The sequence below is a fragment of the Phascolarctos cinereus genome, unplaced genomic scaffold (assembly GCF_003287225.1).
Source record: "Phascolarctos cinereus isolate Bilbo 61053 unplaced genomic scaffold, phaCin_HiC Scaffold_1;HRSCAF=81, whole genome shotgun sequence".
Lineage (NCBI taxonomy): Eukaryota > Metazoa > Chordata > Mammalia > Diprotodontia > Phascolarctidae > Phascolarctos > Phascolarctos cinereus.
In genome coordinates, this window is record NW_027555514.1 from 27,254,010 (window position 1) to 27,264,199 (window position 10,190).

Here is a 10,190-nt window from a genome sequence, read left to right on the forward strand (position 1 = left end):
ATTTTATGATAGGGAAAAATCACAAACATTTATTGAGTCCCAGCAAAGCACCAAGTAGTCTTTGCCCAGGAGGCATATCTCCCTCTGTATACTTTCATTTGCCAGAATGACTACCCAGCAAGTAAAAACACACATTTTTAAGTCCATTGACATTCAAATATCTGCAAATCACTTTGAACTGCTTCATTATTTTCCATTTAAGTGAGCACCAGAATCAACATCTTCCTTTCTGAGGGACTCTTTTAACATTCACATTTCCTTTGCTGTCTGCACAAGCATGTTTTCATTAATGGCCTCCTAATAAGAGTTCCCCTCAATATAGAACTTCAGAGTTTGAAAAGGACTTTGCCGTGGTGCAGTACAAATAGTGATGTCTCTATTAAGGAGACGGGGGTTCAAGGAGGTTAGACGTAGTCTCATGGCAGTGATGAGTCATGACCAAGGACTTGACGTTCCATCTTCTGGCTCCCAGTTGAAGATTCTTCCAGCAGAGAGGCAGGGCTGCCTCTCCTAATAGCAGTAAGATAGTGTGAACTCAAGTATTTCTCACTAGAGCCTCTTTTCTCTTTAGGTATCATTCCTATCCATGGGGAGCAAAGAGCTATCCAACGAAAAGATGAAATGTTTTGAGTGGACTGGGGTTTGTTTTTACCAATGAAGTTAACCTGCCAGGACTTCAGTTATTACCGTGTGATGGCCAAAGGGACAGGCTCTGCCGGAAGGGTATTGAAGAGAAGAAACCAATGCTGAAATGAATCCAGGATGCCTTCCGGGGTTCTTGATGCACAGGGCATGCGGCTGCCATCCACGGCCGCTCCGGTCTCTGCAGGGAGCTCTGTGCCTGCTACGCAGTTAGAATGCTGCAAGTTTCATTTGCTGGGAGTTAACATTCCTTAACAGAACTTTCTTCCATTTAAAAAAATAGTTTTTCCTATTTTTTTAAACAATAATGTGATCCTCAGGATTGCTGGAACTGTGTGTTTAAGGGCATGTAGCCTTCCTTGTATCAAAAATAGGGATAGATTTGAAAAACAAGAACAAAAACAAAGCAAGATTCAGATAACAAATTGGGTGACTCACTGTATCCAATGCTAATTTTAATAGAAATCCCAAACTGCAGTTTGCAACTTAAATGAAAGAATTGGCTTGATCTCAACCACCTGGGTGCTAATAACCTTCAAGTTTGATACAGCGTAGACAGTATTTGCAAGCTGTACAGCTTCAGAGAGTAACTGTCAGTTTTTGAATTTTAGGCCAGAAGAGTAGACTATATTCATGTACAGTGTGCATATGTATGTACATATAAATGTGTATATATGGAGATATTTTATGTTTACCTAAAAAATAAATACCTAGATGAAAGGGATGCTTTGCTGCTAATCAAACCTGCAGGGATTACTGAAAGTTGAAAAGATGTACACCCCGTCGCCGAGATCTGATCATCCTGACTCCCCAGCCTGCCCTCTTGAAGTTTAAACAGTTGTTTGAAAAGGAAATTATTGTGTAATGAGTGTTCAGTTCTTATATCCAGTGTGAACTACTATAAAGAGTAACATATATGTATATATATATATGTGTGTATTGTCATATACATAACACATGAGATTTGTGTGTATATATTTATCAGAATATCAAAATGCCAAACAGTGACACATCCCTGTATAAATCTGGCTGTTGACTATAAGATAGAGTTCTCAAATGATCATCTCTGGTACCTGTGTGTGCATAGACACATGTGTATACATACTGCTTCCTGGGTAGCTACAGTGTGTCTTGACAAGGCTTTGTAAAACTTCCCATGCCAAATTAGAGCTTCCTTACTACGGGATACTGCGTCTCCTTTTAACACCCTTCACGGGCCTTTAAATATGCAGTACTAAGGCAGGCCTAAATACTGCTTTCATGTAAGAGCCTTTTGCTGACTTTTTTCAAGTATCTAGTTGTAGTCTTACTTTTTCACAACAGGGAAAGGATTTGGCTGATCGTATATCGCTAAACTAATATATCTATTTAGTTTATTCTCTATCTTAAAATGGCCCAAAGAGAGTGATCTGATACATATTTTTAATATTTAAAATATATATATTCATTCCCATAAAGTTTACACTTATACCTCTGGGGGAATCTTTGTTACCAAATCAGTTACTACAAAGGCATTATAATTTAAAATAAGAGCTGTATCTCTAAGGTGATTGGAAATGCTTTTTTTTTTAAAGTACAATAGTAAGGAAAAAAAAAAAGGTTTAGTCAGAGTTCCAAAGGCCCGCCCCTGACTGTTCATGGCAGAGCAGAATTGAGTGATCACATAAGAAGTCTTCCTTTTCGATGCCAGCAAAGTTCCTTGGGGCATTTGTTTTTGTTCACAGGGGCCCAGTTACAAGATTAGAGAATCCAGATTTGAGGGAGAATACTGTTTAAAATATCTGTATTATCAAGCTTTTCCAGCTTTTTTCTCTGTTCTTTGACTTCTTTAGTCATATCCTGTCCACGTAAGTGCTTTTGTTTTATGTATGTTTTTCAACCAGAAGCAGACATGTGAGAATCTGGACTTGTCAGGGGGCGTGCACAAATCTGAAAACATTGTGATTCTTTTGATTACTATGAATAGCGATGAGGAGTGACCCCAGCAAGTCACTCACCCCATTACTTCAATTACCAAGGGATGCTTGACCGTCTCCAAATCTATGGGCATAATAAGCATTCTTCATCCCTCTGTCAATTCAAGTGTAAGCTCAAAGGCTATGATGACCTCATTTTGCCCATCCATATCCTGGCCTTCGCTCAGTTATTACTTAATTTTGGCTCGAGTGGCAACCTCAGGGTTTCATTCCTTGATCCTCTTCCATGTAGCCCCTGGCAGCTGCTGAAAGCCCAGGCAGAGCTAGAGGAAGCCCAGAACCTTACCATGGAACAGAAGTCAAGTGCTCCTAAACTAGGCTATTCCATGCATCCTGGGCTTGAGGCTCATAAATGATCATAAACAGGAGTGGGTGACAAGCACAGTGGTCAAAACGATATCCTTTCTGACCTGGTGTCAAAGTGCAGAATCCAGACATCAGACTTTGTTAAGAAAGTGCCCCCCCCAAAAAAAATTTTTTTTCCCAGGGTTTTGTTGTTGTTTTGTAAGTGTTTGCATTTGATATTATTGATTTGGGAGTAAACAAATGGCTATTTCCCTGGAAGTGTGTAAGTGTTTGGACCCTTCCAGTGTCATTGAATATACCAGAAGTTACAACTCTTCTAAGTAGAACGGGGGACTAAAAGCATAAACAACAGCAAAATCAATGGATCCTCTGCCCAGCGATAGTTTCCTGTCCTTCTGTGCCTACATACATTGTTCTTTTTTCTAAAGAGAGCCAGTTTTTGAATTGACTCCTTAGCCTACCATTGTCAGACAAATGTATGATTCTCCTTGGGCCTGAGCTGCTGGAGGGAAGTTAGGTACTACCTAGGGTACTATTCAATGCCTTGATTTGTATCCCAAGGGGCCTGCGGGAGGTGAAGGCTGACTCCTTAACGTGACAGCAAGGAGAGGCTGGCTTGTAGTGAAAGTCTATTAATTTTGCTTTTGACTATCTTAATCGTCTTCCTGTGTGAACAAGTTCTTCATTGAGCAGGGAAAGTCTTGATAATCTCTTATTGATTGCATTTCTCTTATTTTGCCTCTCTCTTCTGTATAATTTGTAATTATTTGTGGTGCTGTGAAAATCCCACTTAGTTCACGTAATTCAAAGGGGCTTAGCTTTGTATAGCTAGAATACAAATCAGCCTTTTGGGCTCACTTTTGATTCGCGGATGCTTCAGTTAATTATATTTTGGTCCATCAGCTATGTCTGAATATGTGCTGTTGAACCTTGTTTTACTTTTTTAAGCCCAGATTTTCCATTCCCAATGAAGTGATTGCAACAGTTACACCTGCTTGTCGTCATCTCTCACACATGTGCTCTGCAGGCCCCTTTATGGCTAAACTATCATTAGTAACAATAACTCACTCCCTGCACCAAAGGTTAATGACGGAGTCTTTTGGGAAACCTGCAGAAGTGCTCATGTTGAGTGTGGATATTTGCGTCCTCATGTGCAATGGCTTTTGTTGTTAATTGGCACTCTTACTTCCTTGGCACACAGGACTGTCCTCATCAGACAGTCGATCAGTTGTCCCAAACATTACAATGTGTAGTGCTATTGATTAGGGGTCAATGTTATCCTTAGGGTGCCTGCATTCAACTGACAAGATGAGATGAATCTTGATGCTCAAATCCCGGACTTCACCAGGGTGTTTTCGAACTGTGCCACAAATGTTCACCAACAAGTACCATGAATATTTTTCATGTGCGATGACTGTGATATTGCATGGTTGTTTTTCATCAGTATTATGCAGATAAAAAGCCACGTCCTTTGCTATTGGTTTCCTTAAATGTGCTTTCTTAAATGGGAGGGCCAGTGGGAGAGGAAATGGGTCCTGGCTCTGCTTTGGTTTTTGTTGGTTTTTTCAGCCTCAGTTTCTGTGAAAATAACGTTAGCCTTCTGTATGAAGTTAGAAACTTGACTCTTTTAAGTGGTTTTCATTGCTTTCACTTGCTTTTTGTCATGTTTATTTGCTGGAGCACAGAACAGGTGCTGCCGGTACAAAAAGGGTTTGGCCAAAGCAACTGCCCAGAGACACCTTGGAGATTCAGCTCTAGGGAACCCAGAACCAAAAACGATGAATAGCCCCATCTCTTGGCCTCAGCTGCTTAGGTAAAACTTCCTCCAAATATTCAGCTTTTTATTTTTGGCTTCTAAGTGCAATTATTGGTCATACGTATATATGTATGCACATAATGCTTTGATTTATGTAGACATACACATACCGAGAAGGCAAGAAAGATGTACATACACATACTATATGTAGGATACATGCGTATGTGTACATATATATGCATCTGTATGTACATAGTAAATTTTATATGTAACATGTTCAAATGTATCTCCAGATACCACTGAAATTGTATTAATTATTCTCCTAAAAATATGCATACTCAGTTCATGAATTTTAGCTAGATTTTGTTTTTCAAGTCCAGCGCTGTTGTATACGGCATGCGTCTCCGTTAATACTGTTTTTCACATTAATCAGAAGATTCAAATGTTTCCTAGAAACTTCTGTCATAGTCAAGAAGACGTTATTGTTGATTACTTTTTTTGCCTGTGATATTGCTTGAGATCCACACGAGAAATAAAAAGGACTTTACTATTCTGAACAGGTGACTAGTGAGCGCTGCAGATTTGTTGTGCCAGTGGCTCGATCCACGATACAGAGCTATTAGGTTTTTTCCTTAAAGCTTGCTCACTCATAAACACAGCAGTCTCCTTGGCAGCTATTACTGGCATTTTTTAGAGTAGTACCTATTTTTGGTGCTAAAAATAGACTGCAATTAACTATGGCAATAATTCAATTTTCAACAGAAAACACAACATCATCTGCCTAGAAAGGTGAAGCAACTTGCTATGAAGTGAGGAGGGTTCTTTGTCCTGTATCCCAATCTGTGTCTGTAGAGGTAGGAGCAGTGGATTAAATGCCACAGAAATGTGATCTGGAATGTGATTGTTTTAAATCTGTTCCTGGAGGGGTCTAACAAGTTCTTGAGCAAAGCCACGAGTTTTGCCATGAAAAAAATAGAAAAGTCCCCTTGACTGTCCTTTCTGCGTATCCTTACACACATAAATAGTTGAGTACAATTTCGTTTTCAAATATATGGACCTGCCCATGAAGAATTACCTTTGGTTTTTGCAAGGATGTGCAAAACTGTTTCCATAAAATACACAGGGATTTGTGCCAGATATTGGAGAGAGGCAAGAATCCATCTACAAAAATAATTTAAAGGCCCCACATCTTAAAGTCAAATTGTGATAGTAGTTCACAAAATAATATTCTTAAGTTGTGAATAGTCCATCATTTCAAGTGCCTCTCACTTCAGCATTCTGAAGGCTCACAAAGCTCTTCTTGATGACGTAATTCTCCATTGAATGAAACAAAAGCAAAGGCCCTTGACCTCCATGACTACCCCTTACTCCAGTCTTCTTGTGAGTATCAGGGGTAGTTTTTAAGTATATGTCACCTGAAGAAGGAATGCAGGCAGTATTTTTTATAAGCTCCACAAAATTCATCCTTATGTAAAGTAAAGAAGGAATCTATTTCAGGCCAGTGATGCCCCAAAGATGCAGAATCTCCCTAAATGATAACTCCATCTCTAAGAATTGGGAGGCAGGCTCTAGAGGGAAGGCTGACTGATAGAGGTTCCCCTAGTCACTGGGGCAACTTTGCTGTTTTCTATAGCAAAGGGAAGGGATGCTCTGGGATTTCCAGCAGTAAACATTTTTCCTCTTGTTCCTGGGGATCCTAGGGTAAGCCCTACAGTAGAAGAGTCCTACCCTGGTCACTGTTGTGACATTCCTTTAGAGACCATGGTCATCATTGCCAGTGATGCCTGCAGAGAGAGCCCTAGAGTGGCAGAGGATGCATCACCGTTCTTCTCTGGAGGCAAGCAAAGACCACGCCCCTTCCCCTCACTGACTGCTGCAGTCCCAACACAATGCACCTTTTTGCTCTTGTTTTTTGGAATACCCTTTGGGGTGTTCTAGGGGAAGCCAATGGCCCCCAGAAGAGATATATTTACCAGTAAGCCATCATTTTCTGGTAAATAAGGACCATTCACCTTCCTCCACCAGGGAGCTAAGACCACTATATACTGTAGTACAAAAATGGGAGGAAATATTACAGATTTTTTCAGGCAAGTCCAGGCCATTTTGAAGAATCACGCATTCAGATACATCGAAAAGAAAGAACCAGGGGTTGTTTTAGTTGGTTTCGGCAAGGCAATTGATAATCAAGCTGCTGAAAGATCCCATCATTTCCTTTCTCCAAACCAAGAAGCAGCCATTTAAGAATGCTTTCAGGACATTTTGTCCACTGGCATTCAGCAGATCAGAGCTGAATTATAATGCTTCCTGTAGTCTGTTGTTCCCAGTGGCAATTCGTGAGGTTCACACAGAACAGAGCTGTCTTTTGAAAAGAAGTGAAACTCGTAATCTCACGTGGCCTGACCACATCTCTCTTCTGTATGGTCACAGTCCAGAAATGTGCAGGGACAAAAGACTCTGACTGTGGAATGTTAATGTAGACTGTATTATCTCCTTTCTTGTCACCTTAGACAATGACACGCCTTCCACCCCCTGCCTTTCCAATAGTCTAACACAGAGGTCTCCTGTGGGGAGCCTGCTTTTATCATCAATGGAAATATTTTTAAAGTCATGTCTGCGAGGGATAATGGAAGTGAGAGAGGCAGTCAGATTTCCTGGGTACCCTGGAGACATTCTGAAGACACCTAAACTCTCCCTGTATGAACACACAGACACCCTAGCAAGCTGCTGGTGATCCTAGCATCAAGATAGAGCTTGTGTGAGATTAGAACAAAGAAATGCTCCTGTGAAATCTTTCTGTGAGAAATGTGAGCAAACTTTATTTTTGCTATTGATTAAATATGTCAAATGTGGATGGAAATAAAACTTTATTTTCAGTCATTTTGAAAAAAAATAATTGTCATCAATTTACTTTCACAAGAATACGTACCATTTAAAAAATTGATCATGAATAACACTTTTCTATATTATAGGATGTAGGCTTCCTGAGGGCCAGCACTGGTTCACTTCCATCCATGTATCCCCAGCTCCGAGCAAAGTATGTGCCACTTAATAATTCTTCTTCAATGATTTAATTTCCCCCTCCCTTCTCAGTTTTGTAAATGCTCATTTAAATTTGCTTGCTTGAAGTAGTTAAACAGGTCAGCCACCTCTAGATCCAGGCTGGAAATTGTCATCCAATTGGCAACATTAAGCACCCAGATACATGGACCTTGACACCAGGAAAGTAGAACTGGAATGAACTTCTGGACAATGTAAGCTCTTCAATTCTTCAAGGACCGATGGTTTTGTCAGTATAGGTATGCCCTTCATTGATCCCCTTCAACAACTTAGGAAATGGTCTTTATGAGTTGCCGTGGCTAAAAAAAAAAAAATAAATTGATTCTTCTGCAGCAAACTTGGGGATGAGCTCAACTTAGCCAGGCTGATTCTCAGGGAAAGGTGTACAACCCATTGGAGAGGGCGTACTCAAAGCCTTTCCAGTTTGGTAAGCCCTACCCAAGCTTCCGCTGGCTTGGCTTTTGTGCCTTGGCTATCACTTCAATTCCACAATGAAACACTGGAGGAGGATTTTAATAGAAGGACCACCTTTAGTTCCCCTTAAGTTCACAACTCTGCTAATCTAAGAAAAAAAGTTCTTATTTTTCCGTTTTCTTCGTTTGTTTCTTGAAATAGCCCTTTCTGTTTGATAATGAGGAATCAGACTCCCTTAGATAAATGGTGACATGAGATTAGTTGGAGGTGACACCGAGGTTGTGCACTTTGTATCTAACATGCTACTTTTTTCATTAGGTATACCAACTCAGAGCTGCCAGCTTGACAAATTAAACAAAAATAAATAAATAAACAAAAGAGCAGGTAGAGAAGTCAATCTTTTCCCCAGATGTGCTTGATGTGACCAGTACCCCTAGAAACCATCTGGGGAGAAGGAACCCTCATCAGTACCACAGCAAGCATCCCCTGTCTTCTTAAAACTTTGTGGGGCACAGTCTTTTTTTTTTTCTCAGTTTAGCCTTTTCTAAGTAGGAATGAATTGATTCTTCTTGGTAATTATGTTTATATGGCAGAGGACAGGAATGAAATAAATGAATTAAAGGGAATAGTTTGGTGCTAACTGCAAATTGCAATTTTGAAAAGCATTTCTTAAGCAAGGACCAAAGGAAAATGTCTGCCATCTTTAAAGATTATATTCCTCATCTAAAAATTAGTGCTGTGATTCTCTGCTGCCCAAAGCCTCCCTCATTTTTAATGTTTTTCCCCCAAGCTTCCCCTTTAAAATAGAGATTTCCTGTTTTCTTGAAGACTTCAAAAGGTCTGATCCATCCAACAAGTTTATATGGAGCCCGAGCTGTGCTCCAGGCACGGTGTTAGGTGCTGTGGCTACAAAGACAAAATGAAAAATATTTCCTGCTCTCAGGGAGCTTCCAGTCTGTTGGTGGGAGGAGGGTACTACAACATGTCCACAGTGTGTATGTGTGTGTATGTATGTATATATATGTATATATGTGTATATATACACACACACACACCTAGATACACATATATGTATGTAGGGGTGTGTGTGTGTGTGTGTGTGTGTGTGTGTGTGTGTGTATAATTTGAAAAGAATGAAGAAAATACTTAAGAACTAGAGAGAAACGAGGTCATGAAAAGACCACTGTCACTGGAGTCCACAGCTGCCTTCTTTAATGCTGTTTTTTTCCTTCTTGTAACCCTGAAAGAAAGAGCTGGCAGACCCCTTGCTCCCCACTGCCACTTCAACATCCTCCCTCTGCCAACATCACTCAGAAACCTTTCCTCCATTTGGACCAACTCCTTGTTGCTGAGATCTACCTGCTTCCAGGATTTCAAGACCTGGGTTATGGTCTTCTTCATTCCAATTCTTACCCAAATGCTTAGAATATACACACAGTGATGCCCTCTCAGAGATTCTGGTTTCCTAATTGATTAACCTATTCAGTTACCGTAGCCTACATCTTCACTGTGTCTTAGCTACCCACAGTGATGATCATATCCTGCAGCTCACCATTACCCATAACTGTGTCATATGTGTGACTTGGAACTCATACCATCATCTCCTATTCTTCCATCGTTCTGTGTTCTTTGGTCCCAAATTGACTCTTCATTTGCATCCTAACATCGTGCATTTCCTGTGTTTTTCCCCGTTTTCCTTTGACCTCACTTTCCTCTCTTCGTAGGCTCAACCCTATTATTAACCATTCCAGTTAATGCACTCACCCTTGCCTCCATTGTTCCACTACCTTTCATGCCTTACCAATCTTTAATCTTGACTTAACCTCATCATATACTTTTGTCTTAAGAGTTTTTACTCATTTTCCCTTCTGGTTTTAGGGTTGATCTTTCTTATTGATTTATGTCTGTGTGTGGCTTTTGTTAAGTTTTTTTTTCCCTTGATATCTTTGCTGTTTCACCTGTTTTCTTGTATTCATTCTCTAACCTACTTTCTAATTCCCTTCCCTTTGCTTATAAACAGACCTGAGGCAAGGCTAGTC

At 40.2% G+C, this 10,190-nt stretch overlaps 1 protein-coding gene across 8 annotated transcripts in view; it reads left to right on the forward strand.

Annotated features, from left to right (window-relative positions):
- Positions 1 to 4,401, forward strand: part of NEK10 (NIMA related kinase 10) — a 242,095-nt gene extending 237,694 nt beyond the window's left edge. For all 8 annotated transcript variants that reach the window (XM_020993333.2, XM_078151319.1, XM_078151323.1 and 5 more), the window contains one exon: positions 572 to 4,401. In XM_020993333.2, coding sequence (XP_020848992.1) covers positions 572 to 620 — 49 coding nt within the window. In that variant the 3' untranslated portion in view covers positions 621 to 4,401. The remainder of the gene's footprint in view (positions 1 to 571) is intronic.
- The last annotated feature ends 5,789 nt before the right edge of the window (positions 4,402 to 10,190 follow it).